Below are 21,295 nucleotides of genomic sequence, written 5' to 3'. Positions count from 1 at the left end.
GATGACATAGGATTGCATCTGTTCCAGCTTTCACTGAAGCCAAAAAGCATTGACTGTATGGATAACAATAGTAATTCTGATAATAGTAATAACTAGTGCATATTGAGCACATAGTTTGTGACAAGGAGTATAGTTAGCGTTTTATAAGCTAAATGTTTATATTTAGGCTTTATTATAATCCTATGGGGCAAGTCTCATAAGTACACATGGATTCTCTAAATCAGAGTTTCTCAACCTTGGCACTTTGTGAGGGAGGGGGAGGCCTATCAGGTATGTTATAAGATGTTCAAAAGCAACCCTGGCCTCTGCCTTCTAGATGGCACTAGTACCCCTCCACCCCCAAGGTGTGGCAACCAAAAATATCTCTTGACATTGCCAAAGTCCCCTAGTGGGAAAGGAGAAAGGTAAAATCACCCGAGTTAAGAACCACTTCTCTATATGAACCAGCCAGTTTAATTTTTTTTCTGGTAGAAATAAGTTTGTACATCACCTCTTGCCGTTCACATGCTGTCTCCCCTACCACCATGTTTTTGAATACCAACTACCCTCTCCAGCTTTGTTCAGTTATTGGTATATCAAAAGGTGAACCTATGTATTGTGAAAGCCCTCTTATATCCGGAGTTTGAAAACTATTTTGCAGCATAATGAAACAAATGGGGTAATTAAGTTGTACTAAAATTACATATTCATAAAAGAGAATTTTTAATAGAATTTTAGAATCTTCTACTGAGTTTAGTATATAAAAAATGGGAGGAAGTCCATATTCTTTGCATGTATTCATCCATAAATGCCAAACTCAGCTTATTCTGTTTTTCCTATTGCTGACTTGTGTAGGAATATTTAGCACAGTTAAGTTTGTGTGAACCTTCTTCTGTTATATTGAAACATTAGCAGATAGTCAGTCATGGTCCATCCTTATAAAGTTAAAGAATATTTTAAAGATAAACTCATAATAGCAATACTAACTTAACAGTTATGGTTAATCTTCTGTTCTTTTTGAAAAACATGACGTATTCTTGGGAAATTTTCTTATGATGGTTTACTTCAATACTAAATACATTTCTTAGCAACATTTTAAAACTGTGATATTGTAAAATTCAGGTCTCTGAATCAATAAAGTTCAGTTTCTGTTCATGAAGTTTCTTTATCAAAAAGTCTTATTAGCTCATTTTCCTAAAATTTCACAAAAATATGAGAATATTTTTCCATCATCTGATAGATTGTTTCAGAAACGTATATCAATATGTGGCTGTGTTAATGCTATTTGGTAGGAAATTACTGGATCTCACTATATGATTAGTTAAAAGAACATTTTGGAAGAATGCAGATATAGAGAATAATAGCTTTTTTGGAAGTATGAGAATATTAGACCTTTCAGATGTACTTAAATAATTGTGTAAAATAATTACACTGAAATTTTAACTATTTTTTATGTAGGCAGTAGCTTGCACAGTATTTATATCACAGTATTTGAAACCAGACTGAGTGGAAACCAGTGTATATAGTGGCGATTGTGCTTATATATTATAGAGAACTTTTCAGCTCTTGAGTAATATGCAAGTTAGAACCATTCACAAGGCATTGATTTAAGTAAAGAATATTTGAAGATGAGGACCATATTCTAAATAGTCAAGCATCTTGATAGGCTTAAATAATCTGTTGATAATTTGCTAGTTTCTACCCATACACAAATAATAAAAACAAAATAATCCTGAAATATTAAATATTCACCTGATCCTTAAATTTAGTATTGGTCTAGCTACTCTTGGGGAAGAGCAGAACTTTTGATATCAAGATGATACAGACAATACAGCTGTATTTGTTAACAAAACCATCTTAGAACTTTATACCAAGAGAAGTCATTTTCTACATTTGGACATACAAATATCTGTTATTCATATCTGAAATTCATTACCTTTTGGACAGATGTGCTCAGAGACAAAGGTTTCATCTTTTATCATTGTCCTCAACTTCATAATGTTTGGAACTATATTGGCAACGTGAAGAGAGTAATTACTTTTTTCCCATTACTTTTATCAATTTTTTTTTTTACTTTTAATGTGGTAGAAACAATTTTTGACTTTATTTAAATTAATTTGTGTATAATTCCTAGTTTCTCCCCCTTTGCTTAATCCAAGACCTTATTTATTTTGCATCATCTTTTTAAAAGCCACCATTTAAAGCAAAATCTGTATTTGTGGCCTTTATTATTTCACTAAATGTGGAACTGTTTTGTTTTTTTTTCCCCCAGGGAAAAGATAATGACTGTCTGAAATATTGAAACTTTCCCTGTTTGTTTACTTTTTTTTTTGAGACAGGGTCCTGCTCTGTTCACCCAGGCTGGAGCACAGTGGTGTGATCATAGCTCACTGCATCCTGGAACTCCTGGGCTCAAGCAGTCCTCCCATCTCAGCCTCCCTAGTAGTTGGGATGACAGGCATGTGCCACCATGCCCAGCTAATTTTCACATTTATTTTTATTTTTGTAGAGATGAGATCTCACTATTTTGCCCAGGCTAGTCTCCAAATCCTGGCCTTCTCCCTCAGCCTCCGAAAGTGCTGGGATTATAGTAATGAGCCACTAAACCTGGCCTGAAACTTTCACTGTTGAATCATTTGCTTATCAGCTAAACTTCATAAGTTCTCTTTATATTTACTCATTTAAGAAAATTTACATTGTCTCTACAGAAATACATTTTTATCTTCTCAATTTATTTTTTGATTTGTTTTGTTTTTATTGAGCTAATGATGCCATATTGGATCAAGAGAGGCAACTCATTATAAGTACCCACCAACGTTTTTCCTGCTCTGGTGTGTGATGAATGAGATATTTATATAGTTTCAAAGTACCTCTTCACAAAACATTACTAATTATAAAGGGGGAAAGTGTAACTTTGCTGTGGAGAAGGCTGGTAGACATCACCTTACTCAGACGGCCAAAGTGGAAATTTGCTGTCATGGAACAAACTGAAATTGAGGTGGGAAGAATACAACATTGTTTCTATCTATGCTCTTCCCGCCTGAGATGTAAAACCTAAATCTAATCACAGAGAAACATCAAAATCCACACTGAGAGAACTTCTACAAAGTAACTGGCCTGTAATTTTCGAAATTGTAAAGGCCATGAAAGTCAGGGAATAATTAAGAAACGGTTCCAGATTAAAGGAAGCCGAAGAGGCATGGCAACTAAATGCAATGTATGATTCTTAACTGGATCCTTTTGTTATAAAGGACATTATTGGAATAATTGGTGAAACTTGAATTGGATCTGAGAATTAGATGGTAGTAATGTATTCCCGTTAGTGATTTTGATGGTTGTATTGTGGTTATTAGGGGAATGTTCTTTTGTTGGTTTGTTTGTTTGTTTTTGAGACTGAGTTTCACTCTTGTCACCCAGGCTGGAGTGCAATGGCACGATCTCGGCTCACTACAACCTCCTCCTCCCGGGTTCAAGCTTTTCTCCTGCCTCAGCCTCCCTAGTAGCTGGGATTACAGGTGTCTGCCACCAGGCCCAGCTAATTTTTGTGTTTTTAGTAGAGACAGGGTTTCATCATGTTGGCCAGGCTGATCTCGAACTCCTGACCTCAAGTGATCCATCCGCCTCGGCCTCCCAAAGTGCTGGGATTACAGGCATGAGCCACCATGCCCAGCCTAGGGGAATGTTCTTATTTGTAATTTTTTTTTGAGATGGAGTCTCGCTCTGTCGCCCAGGCTGGAGTGCAGTGGCGCGATCTCGGCTCACTACAAGCTCCGCCTCCCGGGTTCATGCCATTCTCCTGCCTCAGCCTCACGAGTAGCTGGGACTACAGGCGCCTGCCACCACGCCCAGCTAATTTTTTTGTATTTTTAGTAGAGACGGGGTTTCACCGTGTTAGCCAGGATAGTCTCGATCTCCTGACCTCGTGATCCGCCTGCCTTGGCCTCCCAAAGCGCTGGAATTACAGGCGTGAGCCACCGCACCCGGCCTTATTTGTAATTTATATACCCTAAAGTATCCCATGGTTATGAGGTACCAAGATAGGAACTGACTCTTAAATGCCTCAGGAAAAGAAGAATTCTTTGTACTTGTAACTTTTCTATAAGTTTGAGATTGTTTACAAAAAGGAAGGATGAGGATAGCTGAAAGTTCTAGAATCCTAATCCCTGGGTTAAAATCATGGCTCTACCACTTATTACTTCTTTGTGTCTCAGTTTCCCCATCTGTAAAATTAGGATAACAGTAGTACCGTACAAGCTTGTGTCAAGTTTATGTGAGTAAGTTAAAAAAAAAAAAATGCTAAGAGCACTGCCTGCAATAGATATTTGCTATTATGTCATTTGAGTTTGATACTTTTACCTTTCTGGGATAAAGTGGCCAACATTGAGTCGCTGGTGTATCCATTAGCAGTATTTAGAAGCTTGGACTATTTATTATTTGTCTGTTGTTATAATATGGCCTTTGTACTGATGGAAACATTTCAGTTTAGAAACATGAAGTGAACATTGTGCTACAGGTCAACACATTGAAATAAATGTAGATATTAATTTTTTTATTTGGGTTTAAAACTATTAACCATAGCTGTTTAAGTTTAATATTCCAGTGATTATTTAAAGGCTTTTTAGCCTGTACCAATAATAAACAAAACTTACCCTGTTTGTTTCACTCCTGAGTTCCATCAGCCCTTTCACATTGGAGTAATAGCAATGACTCAACATGATTGGTTCCTGGGAACCAAAGAACTTCAACAAATAACTTAGTAACTAAGGTAGCAGCTTTGGAGTCAAGTTGTCCTGATTTTGAATTCTGATTCTTTCACTTGCTTTTGACATTGGCCAAGACGCTAACCTGTCTCTAAGCCTCACCTATAAGATGGAGATGACCACAGTACCTTCTTCAGAGTTGTTGTGTGCATGTGAAAGTGCATAGCTCGTAGTATATGCTATAAAAACATTAGCATACTCTCTACTCTGCCACTCCTGTTGCCCATCACCTTAACCCCAAAAAAAGTCAGTCGAAAAGATAGGCAGATAGATATCCAGAAATTCCATTGTCTTATTTGGGGGGTAGGAGGGGATCGATGACTTATCTCCTATTACTTTTTTAGTGAAATAAAGGCTATCATTTTCAGCTGATGCCCGGCAACTTTTCAGGAAGGAAAACTGTGTGGGGGGTGGGGGATGGCATCCTAATGAGATGAAGTCCGGTGATGACCATAACATTTTCAACATTTCCTAGTACTTTATAGCTATAGTGTTGTCCTTTACTCTTTTTTACCTTTTAAAAATTAATTGTTTTAATTAGGACAACATATAGCCATTAAGATGGGAACAAAAAGCCAGTTAAAATCTATAGGTTGTTAGGTTTCAAATACAGATATCTTGTCTTACTTTAGTATGTTCCTGGAAATAAAAACATATAATGTATATAAATTATTTCTTTTGATTAGCCATTCAGTCAGCTATTTCTCATGAGAAATTCACATTCTGCCCAACATCAAGGAAAGAACCCATGGTGTTCAGAAAAGAACGAAGAAAAGCGTAAGCTCCTCCTTCCCTAAAAGATATAATTTTAGGAGGCTACGTGCAGTGGCTCACGCCTGTAATCTCAGCACTTTGGGAGGCCGAGGCGGGCAGATCACGAGGTCAGGAGTTCAAGACCAGCCTGGCCAACTTTGTGAAACCCCATCTCTACTGAAAAGACAAAAAGTTAGCCAGGCGTGATAGCAGGCGCCTGTAATCCCAGCTATTCGGGAGGCTGAGGCAGGAGAATCGCTTGAACCCGGGATGTGGAGAGCTGAGACTGCGCCACCGCACTCCAGCCTAGGCAACAGAGCGAGACTCCGTCTCAAAAAAAAAAAAAAAAAAGAAGATATAATTTTAGGGAATTGTAGGGAAGTTGACTATTTTAAAGGATCAGCTGCCACAGACCACCAGAAGGGCACAGGGCCATATGCTGCAAGCTGGGCCCATGCAGGTCCTCATTTCCATGTAACACTCCTTGGCTGTAGGGTAGACCCTGGCTACTCCTGCAGTCTATGAGGTTTTGTTTTTGTTTTAACCTGGACAGCACTTTCACTGTACTGCAGACTTTTCCCAGCCTCTGTGGGAATGGGGACTACTCAGGGCTTCCCTTGATCCCTGGTTCATGGGCCACCAACCCTCTGTTGTGTGCTGCCTGGGAGCCTTGTTGAACATGCCTATAAAGCAGGAGCCTGCACACCTCTGCTGGTCGAACTCTATCAATACACCAGACCTATAAGCAAGAGAAGATTCAAGGAAATGTTCAGGAGAAAAATATTTTTTAAAATGTTTCACAGTTTTTACCTATAAGGCACTTTTAAAACTCTAATTCTAATTTATTGTTCCTTTTTACTTTTCATATTTTAATTCTGCTGTAATCATTATCTTTCCAGTTTGGGGGAACATGGCTTTAAAGATAGACACCTGAATTGGACCCCAGGTCTCTCGCTTATTGGATATACATTAAATAATTTTAGGCAGGTTGTGTTATTAATCACTAAACAAGTATTTATTAAATGTCCTGTGTGCCAGGCACTATTCTAAGCACCAGAGATATAACTGTAGACAAGTAAATATGCTATAACATGATTATTATATTCTAGTCAAGGAAGAAGAATAATCAAAATAAATGATGTGCTATTAATATGTAGTATATCAAATAATAGATATGGAAAAAATAAATTATTCCTATGAGCCTCAGTATCCTGATCAACAAAATGGGGATAACCACCACCTCACGGACAGTTGTCAGGTTAGATGAGATGGCACCTTAGAAAGCTTGAGGATACCATGGTAAATGAGACAGTTGCCCCTGCGGCTTCCTGGCAGTTTGGTAAATGAGAGATTTCTTCCTGCTAGGATAGAGCAAACACTGTTCTCTGAGGCTTAATTGGCTAGAATAACCTGTATGTAATTTATTCCAAGTACATATCTTTTCATTCACTAGGTGCCATTCTATTCATTAAGTGCCATGTAAGTGTAACTTTTAAAAATCAAATTATATTTTTCTATGGACATAAATAATTTGAGAAATGCGACTATTATAGTAATCCTCTTTGCTAGCTCTGTTGGTGGCCATTTTAAATATCTGTAAGGTCTTAATGTTAATTGGGTGGCACATTTGTGATTATGAGAGCTAAGGTTTGAACTTAGGCAGCCAGTCATGGAATCTTTTCTCTGGTGGAAATTTTTCTGTGGAAGATGAATACATGAAATGTGTGTCCCGCCATCACTGTCACTTCCGATTTCCTCATGTCTTGGTCTCCTCTACCTTGAATTCAATGTTGATTCTGGAAAAATAAACAAGATTTCCCTAAAATTTTTGAACTTCTGAACCATCATGTTGCAATAATATAGTTTTACATTTTGAATGTTTTTCCATTCATTTTTAAACGTATTTTTCCTACTAAAAATCTATGATGTATTTCACTTTGCTCTTCCCCCTCCCCCCTAATTTGCCCTTGAGGTATTATCTGTTACTCTATAAAGTATTTCATCATTTCCCCCAACTTCCTGATTTTTACTGGCTTCATCCATCTGCTGTTGTATTTTTTACATTTGGCTTTAGCCTCTTCATAATATGTTATGAGTAATTGTCAGTTGAACAATCATCTACCTTTATCTCTTTCCACTTGTTCAAGTACAAATCTTCTAACTTTTGCACAATTGATGTGATTCCATTATTAGCTAATAGGACTGATACTCCATACACTAAATATTGATTACTTACATTGAAACATTCTTTTTGGTAAAAACAGGCCTACATACTAGATGAGTAAAACCATAAAAAATTATAGACTATTAAAGTGAGCAGTTCTCTTGCATTTGAATGGCAGATTCTGTTGAAACTGGAACTGCAAGTTGAGGAAAGCACTGAGTACTAAGGGAATACTCATTCACATTCGGTTGATTTATTCTCTGCACAGATGGGCTGTGGTAGTGGGAGGTGTAATTCACAGCACATTAGCTCTTAGCCAGTGTCATTGCTTGAGTGGTGGTGTGAGTCTTGTGTGTTGTGTAGTGTAATGATGCCTGTATTCCTACACTCAATTTTTCTACCCCCTTGCTTCAACACTAAATTGATTTTTAAAATGTGAACCAAAGGGGCCTAGATGTAAAAATTATTGTATGAGATCATTTTGAGAGTTTTCAGTGTGACTAAATATTACTTTTTAAATGGCCCTATTTTCCATTAGTATTTTTAAATCTTTAGTTACCATTTCAGTGGGGAAATCTTTGTTGTTGTTTTTCCAGTGGTATATTTAATTCCAGGGTGACTAGCCACATCTTGCTGCAAACATGATTGATCACGACATTTTATACTTCTTTTTAATCTCAGTTGTATTTCAGTATACAACTGGTGGTCAGTAACCATTTCTGAAAAGTTCCTGGCTTGATTTCGTCCCTGCTCAACAACCCCTGCACCCTACCCCCATTCTACTTTCTCTTCTCTCTTCCTTCCTTTCCTTCCAGGCACCTGTCTTCTGCCACATGCTCATCAAACCTAATTGAAGCTTTGGGACGGCTTTGGTGAGGCAGTTCCTTGGCCCTGCTGTCCCTCGAGGATTTAATGCAGGTGGGATGTGTGTGTGGCCCTCGAGCCATATCAATGACTGCCACAGCTCCTGGATTCTAAAGGCTGGTCACCTCAGGCCCTAAAGTTGTTTCAAGTCTGGGACAGTTTAGTCTTAGAATAGATATGGCAGTAATAATACATTTTGGGTCATTTTTTCCATGGAAATTAACCTCCAGTTCTTCTGCTAATTTTATATAAAAATCTGTGACATGCAGACTATTTTTAGTCTCTCTAAAATTACAATTCTTTAAAAAAATAATTTTCATGGAGTGTTAATTTTTTCTTTTATAACTGAGTAATATTGCTGTCATCAAATTGCTAATTATGTTTATGTTTTTCACATCATTTCATTGATACCATTTAAACTTTGGTCCTGTGTCTAAATCTCAGAGAAATTAAAAGTGAAGTATTAGGACCCAAAAGGGTCCCTATACCATAGGGCTCTGGAGTTCATTAAATGTCACTTAATTTTTTTTCTTCAAGTTAGAAACACAACTATAATATACTAAGTCATTTGTCTTCTTAGAATTCTGTTGTTTTTAAAATACAGTGTTTTTTTCTCCAGTCTTAAAAAGATATCTGTGCTCTTGTGTGCAACTTAGGAAATAGGTCACCCTTAATCAAGAAATTTGTTGGATAACACTTGTTACCATTTGGTAGTATTTTTTTCTTATCCTGTTTTTCTTTTCATTTTTAAACACTATTTCAAGCACACAGAAAAATGCAAGAATACTTTGTGTATTGAACACCTATACAATGACACCAGGTTTAAAACGTTAACCTTTTGACATATTTATTTCTAGTTTTTGTCCTTGGCCTCATTTATATGTATATATGTGTGCATATTTTGAAGCATAATTGAGATCATATGATGTATACAATTTTGTATTCTTTTATTTAACATTTTTAGTATTTTCCCATGTCATTAAGTAAACGTTAATGTTTTGTTGCAACACTAAATTTGTGCTAGTGTATGGACAGATTTTCTGCTTTTAAAAAGTGATGATTCTATTCCTGTTTAATTTTACATTATGTTTTCAGTTCTTTTAACTAATACATCATATACTGTAACTTAAAACACTGTTTTTCAAAAAAACTACAGTTGCACCTTATTGGTGGGTCACAAATCAATTTAGCAGGTTGCAGTCAGCATTTTAAAAAGGAATAGAAAAGATTAGAGTATTCCTGTAGTTCTTTGGCAGAAACTGTGCACATTATAGTCAATTCTTTTGTTTCAGTTGTCTGTATCTAAATTAAAAAAAAAATTTAACTAGGGGTCACAGTCATAAGCATTAATAGGAATCTTACCAATCAACCCACTTCATATATGTTAGAATTTGACATCCATCTTTTGTGCTTACATTTTTTGGATAGACTTATTGGAACTGGATTTATGGAAAGTGGGGTAATAAAATAGTAAGACCTGGTGTGGTGGCTCACTTTCCCAGCACTTTGGAAGGCCAAGGCGGGAGGATCACTTAAGCCCAGGAGTTTGAGACCAGCCTGGGCAACATTGCCATCTCCATTAAAAAAGAAATAAATTTAAAAAATAAAAATAAAATCGTACCACTCACTCTATATCTCTAGGTTTTAACATTGAAAGGGGTTCCTTGCCCTCAAGGTGATTCTTTCCCACTCAGTTTTCCTTTGGGGTATTTTGAGCTTACTCAAGGATGATGGTCCCTTGGTGGTGGTGAAGTTGTTTCCTTAATATTTGATCATAAATTTATCAAAAGATTGTAATTTGGATTGCTGATAGAATTTAGAATTTTGAACTCTTATTCATAAATCTCAAAATTTTTCTTTTATGCCCCAATTCTGTCTTTCCACCTCAACTCTCTGTCTGGAAGTACACTTATCTTCTTTTCAGAGTGAGGGCAGCTTTCTTTCCCAAGCACTGATGCAGCAGTCAATTCAGTAAGTTCTCCTAAATGAAGAAACAAAACACATAAATATTTGTATTAAATATATAATTAATATGTTGAGTTTTCTCTAAAACTTAAATAGACCCTTTGATACGGCATACATTTTATATACAGTAATTTTTAAAATACAGTGTCAAAATAACAAATCTCAGCATGTTTTTTAGAATGTGTTGGGGTTTTTCTTGTGTGTGCCTGTCACTTTTAAAGAACTTACTACAATTTAGGAAAAGGAACTCAAGAGGAAGAGGAACCAGTCAGAGCTGAATGGTTGGATGTGGCAAATTGATAACAGGAGGAGAAATGAGGAAAGTTGAGAATAGTAGTAGGTCTGTTTTGGGGAGATGTGTAAGATGGAGAGTCGGCTGGCCTACTCCTTGAAGCTATTCATTCTCTCGTCTTTAATTTTTTTTTTTTTTTTAGAACTATTCTGTGTCAGTTGCTCTGCTGGGTGCAGGGCATCCAAAGAGGACTGAGTACCTTCAAGGGTCTCACAACCTTGCCAGGGAGTCCTGTGAACAAATAATTAAATACCAAGGCCTCAAAGCATAAGCAAGCCCGGGCATTGGAGTCCAATTATGTTTAAATCTTGGCACCTCTGTTACTAATTGACTATTGTGAGTAGTAATTATTGAACTTTTTTGAGCCTCCATGCTAATTTTCCTCATTTGTAAAGGGATATTACTAGTTACCTTGCATGGTTTTTGTGAGAATTAGAGCATATGCATGTAAAACAGCAGATGCCTGGCATTATAGTATATTATAGTTGTTGTTATATTGTTACCATTTTTATTACTCAGTGTGTTAAGTGCCAAACTAGAGGTTTATAGTAAGTCCATGAAAGCCCATGGAAGAAGCTTACAACTACTGGCCCTGGTTTCTGTGCATTGTACTGTTGTAGTTCTCTGCCTCCATTGTGCGTGTGTATACATACTTCATTATCCATGTCTGTGGAGGCCTTTTATTTGTTTGTAGCTAGAACGTATTTCTTCATGTTGGTTACTCATCTCATTCCTTTAAGTGTAGGAATTCTCCAGGATTCCCTTCCCTTCCCGTCTTTTCTTTTCTCTCTCACCTAAAAGCTCATCTATCAGTTCCTACAGCTTCAGCCATCGCTTCTATGAAGATGCTTCCCAACTCTATAGGCACAGCATTTCCAGCTGCCTGCTGGGCATCACCATCTGGAAGTCCTTCTTGCATTCAAAGTTAACATGTCCAAAACTGAACTCATTCATTCCTCATTAGTTCTCCTCCTTCTTTCCAATCTCTACTAACGGTAGCATTATCACCTCCAGCCAACAGGTTGGAATCTTACATTCCTTTGCTTTCTGATCCCTCCCCAATGTCTCCCTCATCCCATCAGTTGGCCACACTAGCCTTTTCCACCTCCATGCTACTGCCATCATTCAGCTTTTCTTCCCCATCCCTATTGCCACTACCCTCATTTAGGCCCTCATTATCTCCCACCTGGACTACTGGAAGAGGCTCCTCCTAACTGATCTTCCTTCTCCTTTCCACCGTACACAACATAGCACCTGCCAGAGTAACAGGATTAGGCTCAGAGTAACAGTTTTAGTCTTTAGCTCTAATGACATTTCTCCCTTGCAGACAAACCACTTATGCCTCCAGATTCCCTGCAGAATTAAGTCCAGACTCTAAACCTGACTTTCAAGGCCCTTCACTCTTTAGGTTGTCTGTTTTCCTGGACTTGTTTTACCTTCACACATTGCCCAAATGGGTAGCCCCACAGCTCCTGAACTGGTTCTGTGTTCTTCCACCTTCTTGTCACTGCTTATCTATTTCTTTCTCCTAAAATACCCTTCTTTCTATTCCCATGACTCCATTCCAGTCCCGTCTCCTACTTCTGTTCCCTACTCAGGGAAATTTGACCATCTTTCAGGCTCAATCTGAATGCTGCCTCTACTGTGAGGGACACCTCTAGCAACTAGTTGTGCACTGATAGCTGCTTGTAACTTTTCTTCGTTATCTGTTCCTTGTATTATTCAATTTAACCATACTTTGAATCTACTATTATAGCTCTTTTCTTACAGCTCGTATTTCTTTGTATACCCTTCATACGTGTTGAAGTGGAATTTAAGAGGATAAATAGAAAAGTACCACAGTGGTGGTTTGAGGATCTAATACAGGATTGGATGAAGGAATGTAAATTTGTTAGTAGCTGTGGAAGGATATGATGCAGTGAGAACTGCAGTCAGCCATCTAAAGTACAATGGAGAAGACAGAGCTGACTTGCCCAAAGTTTTACCTACTCAATCCTTATTTCCATGAAATTGTTTAGCTTTTAGAATATTAGTGTTATTAGTGTTTACTCTTTATCTATTATAGATCTAGAGAAGAACTTTAAAGGAGGCCAAGATCTCCCCACCTAAAATTCAACTTACAAACATATTTAGAATAATATTATTTAAAATTAGTGATATGCCTATATTAGCTAATTTTCCAGGACTATGTAGTATGCAACATCTTTTTGAGTTGAATCAACATTATTTTAGGTTTGGTACATCTCTAGTTTGTCCATCAAGCTACCCTCTTTTTTTTTTTTTTATTGACTATTACAAAAGTTTCCTAATTGGGTTCCTCATACTCCCTTGGTTTCCTCCTCTCTTGTCTACACAAGTCATTTTCTACACTGATGATAAATGATTTTGTTTTGTTTTGTTTTCTGAAATATCTGATTATGTCACTGGCTGCTTAATAAAATACCACAGCGCCTTTGAATTGCTCTTTGGATAAAGAGCAAACCTCTTATGGTCTGTTCATCCTGGGTGGTGTAGTTCCTGTCTGCCACCAGTTTCATTTCATACAGTGCTCTCAGCCTTGCATATGCCCCTCCTTGTGCTGCAAATATACCCCCCTTACCTGTTTCCTTCCCACTCCCCCTTTTTTTCCTTTGGATATCAACTCAGTCATCACTTCCTCAAGGAAGACTGACTTTCCTGCAAAGTTACTTTCTCTATTCCAAGCTCTCATGGCACTCTTGCTCTTTTTCCCTTGTAGCATCTATTACCAGTGTAGTTTTACAGGTCCTCATGATTCGTTTTTTATTACCAGTCTCTTCCATTAGACCATAAGCTCTGCAAGCTCCATGCCTGGTTTTGCTCACCATTGCATCCATGCCTAGCACAATGCTTGATGTATAGAAGGTGTCCAGTCTTATTAATTGAATGAATGAATGAACAAATGATGTTTTTGTTCATTAGCTAAGAAAACCCAATTCTGTAGAACTTTAATGATAAAGATTATAAAATACTAAATATTGCTTTCATTTATGACACTTTAATGACAAGGCTTTTTCAATTTTTGTATATATTGTGGAGTATTAGATAATTAAATGTAGTAAAGTGAGGCCATATAGAATCACAGAGTAAGAAAACAACCTCAGATGTCACATATTCCAGGCTTCTGTCTAATGTGTTATGTCAGAGTCCGTGCAGCTTCTTAAACATCTCTAGTAACAAGCAGCTCAGCATTACCAGAGGTTGCTCTGTTTTTTATTTCTTTGAGCCAGAATTGGCCTGCTATAGTTTGTGTCCATTAGCATCAGTCTCTAAAGTAATACTTACGGCCTGGCTCAGTGGTTCACCCCTGTAATCCCAGCACTTAGGGAGGCCAGGCCAGAAGATCACTTGAGGCCAAGAGTTCAAAAGTAGCCTGATCAATATAGCAAGACCCTGTCTCTAAAAGAAAAAAAAAATTAATACTTACTAGATCTATCTCCTCTACATAGGGAACCCTTTTAAAAGAACAGACAACTCTCCTGTGCCCCTCCAGATTTATTTATCTCAGTTCTTCCTTTACGTACTATGTTCCTGCCACACTGGCTCTAGAAACAACTGTGTCCTCCTCTCTTCCCTTCGGACCTCCACACATACTGTTTCTCTCTTCAGAACACTTTTTCATCCCTGCCCCAGATCCCCTGGCTACTTCCCTCTCACTCATCCTTTAGATCTCATGGAAGTCTCTTTGACATCCCCTGAATTGTGTTAGTTGCTTCTTCTACATGCTGCCACAACCCTTATTCATCCCCTAAAACAATTCATGCCACATTTTATTGTGATTTTTAAATCCAGACTACTATACACAAGAAGGGAGGCCACATCTTAACAGTGCTCCTCATCATATTCTCCATTGTCTGTTTAGCACCAAGCCTGGCATGTAGTGAGCATTCAGTAAACTCTTGGCTGAATAAGTTTGAGAACACCAACCTTACCATTTTCTAAGCTAGCCTTCCTAGATGTGGTGGTATGTGATTTCACCATTTTCTGGTTATGCTACAGCTTGTCAGTGTCCCTTAAGAGAAGCACTGAGAAAAAATTAGAGTGTTCCAGATGAAATATGACCTGTGCTACATGAAACATATTGTCTCTGTAAGTTTAGAATCCCATGTTTTTGTTTGTTTGTTTGTTTGTTTTTTATTTGCTCTGGAGCAAAATTTCATATTCTCTTTTGGTTGTGAGCTAAATTTTGAGCTGTAGGCATTATCCACTTATTTCAGTACTGTTTTTTTAAGAGTGTTAACGAAGTGAATTTAAAGAAATGGTGTTTTGGAAACAGTTATTTAATTTACTCAAGCTGTTAGTCTATCCTCCAGATTGTTAACCACTGACTTATGTGAAAATTAATGGCCAGAAGATGTGCTTTTCTGAATGCTCTCTTAATTTTTGTCACCCAGTTCATTACAGCTTCTTTTCCTGACCTTTTCAGTAATGCATTCTGAAAGGGGTGTTTTCATTATTATCATTGAGATAATGATAATAATGATTAGGGGGTGGGAAGAATTCCTTAACTTTTGTTATTTGAGGAGGTAGAAAACTAAATAACATAGGAGATTATATATGCTAGTAGAGTGGGGAAGACTTTTTGAGAGTTACAAGGAGAAAGAGAGTAGAAGAAAGAAAATGTAAGAGTTGAGAAAAAAATAAGATCACAAAAAAGTAACAAGGAAAGAAAATGTAATTTACTGATTACTTGATCACCGACCATGTGCTTCCACAGTGTTATGTACTTTGACCCATGTTGTCTCTTCCATACAATGACTATGAAAAGTAGACATTGTTACCCTCATTTTATACAAGAGGTCATAGCCTTAGAGTCACACTCACAGCTAGTAAATAACAGAAGACTTTTTCAGACCTAGGCTTGTCTGGTTCTAAAGCCAACTGTTCTAATTTGATGTAGCAAATGGTTTTGTACAAAGGAAGCAGATGGAGCATCACTACATAGCATAATGTTTAAAAATGTATGTAGACTCTAGAGCCTGTTGGCCTGGGATCAAATCCTGGCTCTGTCATGGTTCTGCCACCTACCAGGTATGGTACCTTAGACAAGTTACTTGATTTCTCTCTGTGCCTCATTCCCCATCTGTAAAATCAGGATAATTGTAGTACCCTCCTCTTAGCATTGTGAATTAATTTAGTTAATATATAGTAAAACATGTAGAACAGTTTCTGACATATAGAAAGCAATGTATAAAGCACAATATAAGTGTTGGCTGCTGCTATTATTATTATTTGTGTGTGTGTGTGTGTGTGTGTGTGTGTGGTATGTGAAAGGTCCTATTTCTGAGAAGTTTGAAGATATTGTTAAAACTGTTGTCAGGGCTGTTAAATCTGTGTGATTTGGTCAGACTTGTCTCAAGGTTCGCCTCTTAGAGTTCTTGCTGAATCATATCCTTAATCCCTGACCAGGCCCAGCCCCGAACACACACACACACACACACACACACACACACACACACACACACACACACACACACCACACACCTCTTTTTCTTTTCCTTTTCTAGAATTGAAAGCCAATTCAGACCTTCTCTTTATTATAAAAGAAAGGAAGAATAAAGATTCACTATAGGTAATACATAAATAAGAATCTAGTAGCCTAAGTTAAAAGTTGTAATTCAAAGCAAAAAAAATTTAAAAAGCTCTTCTTTTAACATTTTTGTGTTCTGTAATAGGATGCCTCTTAACCTCCGTAAAATTCAGGTTCATAGGATTTAAGCAGATTGTTACATGACAGTAAAGAGTTTGGGACATTTCTGATGATTATTTGTTTCTGTTGTGATGTAACTGTATTACTTTAACTTCCTTTTCCTAGGAAATTAGAATTTCTTTTTAAAAATCAGTTTAAACCCTTTTAACTTGATGAAGATTGCCTACTTGGTTAAGGACAGAATATAAGCGGAGAAAGCTATAGCTGTTACTTTGCAGAGAACCTAATGATTTGTCTTATTTTGAAACTAATGAAAGGTAAAAGGGGCCCCTTTTAAAAATTTCTGTTTGGAGACTGGAGGGGCAAAGATTTTCCTTTTTTTTTTGTTTGTTTTTTTGAGACGGAATCTCGCTCTGTCACCCAAGCTGGGAGTGCAGTGGCTCGATCTCAATTCACTGCAACCTCTACCTCCTGGATTCAAGTGATTCTCCTGCCTCAGCCCCCTGAGTAGCTGAGATTACAGGTACCTGCCACCACACCTGGGTAATTTTTGTATTTTTAGTAGAGACGGAGTTTCGCCATGTTGGCCGGGCTGGTCTCGAACCCCTGACCTCAGGTGATGCCCCCCCCCAACCCCCCCCACCCCGGGCACCCCAAAGTGCTGGGATTACAGGCATGAGCCACCGTACCCAACCAAGATTTTTCTTAAGTAATGGACTAATTCATTATTTTTGGCTATGTTACCTTAATTAACTTAAATTGATTCTTTGTTCAAAAACTCAACAAGGAAGCCTTGATAATTCAGTCAAGTATTATAACACTAATTTTTGTTTTCTTACTGTATTCGAGAACTATATCTGTATATTATTTATATATGCTGTAATCTATTTGATTAGTGCTCATGAGCATTGTTCTCAATATGACTTTACTGTAATATATTGCCCATAGTTTTCTAATTTTTTAAAATAATGCCATTTAGTTCTTGAATGACAACCATTTGTTATACTTTAAAAAGAAAATGTATTCCTGGGAAGTATTTCTAGCCTCAGGTATAGCAGAAATTATAAAAATTCAGTCCTCATGTCAAAAGATATGCCACATTTTAAGTTAAAGCCTTGTTGTTGCCTAGAATTATAATGTTTGTAAGTAATAAGCAACATTTTTACTGATGGCATTCACTTTCATTTACTTATCAAATTTCTGCGTCTTTTGAATTTGGTTTAATCCTTTCATTCTCTGAGCTTCTTCTCTACCTGTGAAAACAAATCATTTTTTTACTACTGTTTACCACCGTCATCACCAAATAGTATCACTTCATCCAAGCAATGTGATTTATATGTCAGTTTCTTTCAACTGTCACAAACCGGTTTAAAACTATGGGTTCTCCTTGTTACCAGAGCAAATGATTAAGATTGTGAGACAGGGTATAGACAGCGGGGAGACCCAGAAAGAGGACAGAGCAAATGAGGAAGCCTCAAATGTGAGATTGTCACTTTTTTTTTTTTTTTTTTTTGGAAACAGAGTCTCAATCCGTCTCCCCATCTGGAGTGCAGTGGCGCCATCATGGCTCACTGCAGCCTCAGCACCCCCCCAACCCTGGGCTCAAATCATTCTCCGTCGTCAGCCTCCTGAGTAGCTGAGACTACAGGCATGTGCCACCATGCCCAGCTTATTTTTCTATTTTTTGTAGAGATGGGGTTTCACCATCTTCTCTGGGATGGTCTCAAGCTCCTAGGCTCATCTGACCACCTTGGCCTCCCAAAGCACTGGGATTACAGACCTGAGCCACTGCCACCAACGAGATTGTCGCTTTTAAAACTGGCCATGGGCTGGGCATGGTGGCTCATGCCTGTAATCCCAGCACTTTGGGAGGCTAAGGCAGAAAGATTGCTGTGTCCAGGAGTTCAAGACCAGTCTGGGCAACATAGCAAGACTCTGACTCTACGTTTTTTTTTTTTTTTTTTTAATTAGCTGAGCATCGTGGTGCATGCCTAAAGTTCCAGCTACTAGGGAGACTGAGGTGGGAGGATCGCTTAGGACCGGGAGGTTGAGGCTGCAGTGAGTTGAGATTGTGCCACTGCACTCAGCCTGGGTGACAGAGCAAAACCCTTGTCTCAAAAACAACAACAACAACAACAACAACAACAACAACGTAGCCGTAGATTTCTCTAGTTGTTTCCTGAACTCATGGCATCCTCACATTAATTTTCCTCCCTGACCCTGTTTCTTTTCAGTAAGTCTCATTGTCCAGTTTTAGAAGTGTGGGCATCTTTGTAGCAGTTTTCTAAGTTATCTGATGATCTCGTGAGGGTATATTAATCCTCTTCCTTCTTTGCTTGTTGGCAGGGGGCTTGTACATGACAGCTGGAATAGCCTCCAGTTGAGGGGCTTGGTGGTGCTCCTTATCTCTAAAGCAGCTGGGCCAAGCAGCGTGAACACTTCATGTCAGAACTATGACATGGTCAGTGGGATCTACTCATGGTAAGAAGAATTTAGTCTTTTGACATTGCTCTCTACATCGTGTTTTTTTTTACTGGACAGAGGTCAGTGGAAATCACCATTCTTTGTCATTCTCTGATTCAAAGATAGATTAAAATATAAGGTTAAAAATGGATTTTTATTGTTCATAATAAGTGATAGTCTTGGCCAACTCTACACATAACTCTGGTAAATTTCTTCACACATTTGTGTGAAATACTTTCCTTTCTACTTCGGGCATTTAAAATTTTCTGTTCATCACTTCTCCCTCCCCTTATTATGTATCATTGTGTCTCTGTAGAGACCTCTGTGCCACTTAGTTCAGGATCTATGATTTTTAAATCTACTCAAAATGACACCTTGTTGGCCGGGCACAGTGGCTCACACCTGTAATTCTAGCACTTTGGGAGGCCAAGCCTAGTGGATCACTTGAGACCAAGAGTTTGAGACCAGCCTGGACAACATGGTGAGCCCTCATCTCTACAAAAAATTTAAAAGTTAGCTAGTTGTGGTGGTATGTGCCTGTAGTCCCTGTTACTCAGGAGACTAAAGCAGGAGGATTGCTTGAGGCCAGGGAGGTTAAGCCTGCAGTAAGCCTTAATCGTGTCACTGCCCTCCAGCCTGGGTAACAGAGCAAGACTCTATCTCAAAATAAAATAAGATAAAATAATACCTCATTGTATAAAGATTGATGCTACTATCATTTTAAGAGCTATAGTCTACTTTTTTACTGGTTATTGGATTAAAAAATTTTTACATCTCATGTATTTAGATTAAAAAACAAATTTGTAAGTATGTATTACTCATTTTTTGCTGCATATAAAATAAACTTAAATTTTTCAGTTTTGTTTAAAAAAATCACTGGATATATTTTTAGTAACAGTATGTCAGCAATAATTTTACTTAATTCTAGCAATATGCTTGGCACTGTATTAAAAGCCTGTATAGATGTAACAGTCAACAGGTAGACTTTGGCATATGAAATTAAAACCAGCCTAACAATATGGGTGATAAAGAAATTTTCCTCACAAAAAGAAGCATTTCTAGGAACTTTGACTTACGGCTAATTGACCTTGTTGATTTACTTTAAAAATAAATCTATTTTTATTTTATTTTATTTCTAGTGGTCTTGTCCATAAATGTTTTCTGTTCCATAATATTTAGGGATTACTGTTGCTTGCCAGCCAGAAATTCAATGATCCTTCCTCATTAGCAAGCAAGCGAAATGATTACTGTTGTGACTACAAATGCCCATTCCTCCAGCCAATATAATTTTTTGTAAACCTTTTACCATTCATCCATACAAATACCCTTCACTATAAGGGATGTCTTGTGATCACCTATTCACTCTGAAATGGTTCATATTTGTTTAGTGCTTTTAGGTTACTAAGCATTTTTATGACAGCTATTCCATTTGGTTCTTATAATAATGCCATAGTAAGAGTTGTTAAGCTTATTTTACTCAAGAAAACAGATTCAAAAATTTTGAGGCTTTTTCTGGTGACACAACTGGTAATGGGGAGAGTTGAAGCTCTAACTGTAGTTCTCATGTTCCCTCCAAACCTCATTGTTGGTTTTTTTTTCTTGATTACATTCTACCTTTCTAATCTATTTCAAAATATATATGTATTTCAGTTATAGATCAGACTAGCATTAAATTAGTATGTTAAAAAAAAGTCATCTTGTAAGCATATCTTTAAAAACTTTTAAATGGAAAACTCTTTGGCACATCTTTAGTACATCTACATCCTTCCCCAAAACCTGCTTGAGTTAGAGCTCAAAAGTTTACCTTACAGGCCAGGTGTGATGGCTGATGCCCATAATCCCAGCACTTTGGGAGGCTGAGGCAGATGGATAATGTGAGTCCAGGAGTTCAAGACCAGCCTGGGCAACATGGAGAAACCCAGTCGCTACAAAAAATATAAAAAATTAGCCAGACATGGTGGCATGTGCCTGTAGTCCCAGCTATTCAGGAGGCTGAGGTGGAGGGATCGCTTGAGCCTCGGAGGCAGAGGTTGCAGTGAGCTAAGATTGCGCCATTGCATTCCAACCTGGGCAACAGAATGAGACCCTGTCTCAAAAAAAAAAAAAAAAGTTTACCTTATACATTTTGTAGAAAACTCTTGGCTAAGTTTAGTTGAGATAACTAGAGAAAATATATAAAAATTTAGAATGAGTACTAATTACCTGTTAGTCCCTGGAAAGCAAATGGACCTCACATTGCCTTGTATCCCATATATCTCTGTTTTCGGTTAGGAATTCCATTGATTTTCAGTCTGCTGACTTTGACCCTTTCTTATTAGTCATCTGCTTGTATATTTGGATAACCACACATACAGATAATGAGCACCTACTTTTTTTTTTATCTCTAA

The 21,295-nt window shown here is 37.6% G+C and overlaps 1 protein-coding gene across 7 annotated transcripts in view; it reads left to right on the top strand.

Moving 5' to 3' along the window:
- The window catches only part of PDSS2 (decaprenyl diphosphate synthase subunit 2), a 310,743-nt gene that overhangs the window by 109,469 nt on the left and 179,979 nt on the right, over positions 1 to 21,295 (top strand). For all 7 annotated transcript variants that reach the window (XM_034962650.3, XM_003824334.6, XM_055114002.2 and 4 more), the window contains exon 2: positions 18,792 to 18,926. In XM_034962650.3, coding sequence (XP_034818541.1) covers positions 18,792 to 18,926 — 135 coding nt within the window. The remainder of the gene's footprint in view (positions 1 to 18,791; positions 18,927 to 21,295) is intronic.

Source organism: Pan paniscus, chromosome 5, assembly GCF_029289425.2.
Source record: "Pan paniscus chromosome 5, NHGRI_mPanPan1-v2.0_pri, whole genome shotgun sequence".
Lineage (NCBI taxonomy): Eukaryota > Metazoa > Chordata > Mammalia > Primates > Hominidae > Pan > Pan paniscus.
Note: the sequence above shows the minus strand (reverse complement) of the source record. Positions and strands in the feature narration are given on the sequence as shown.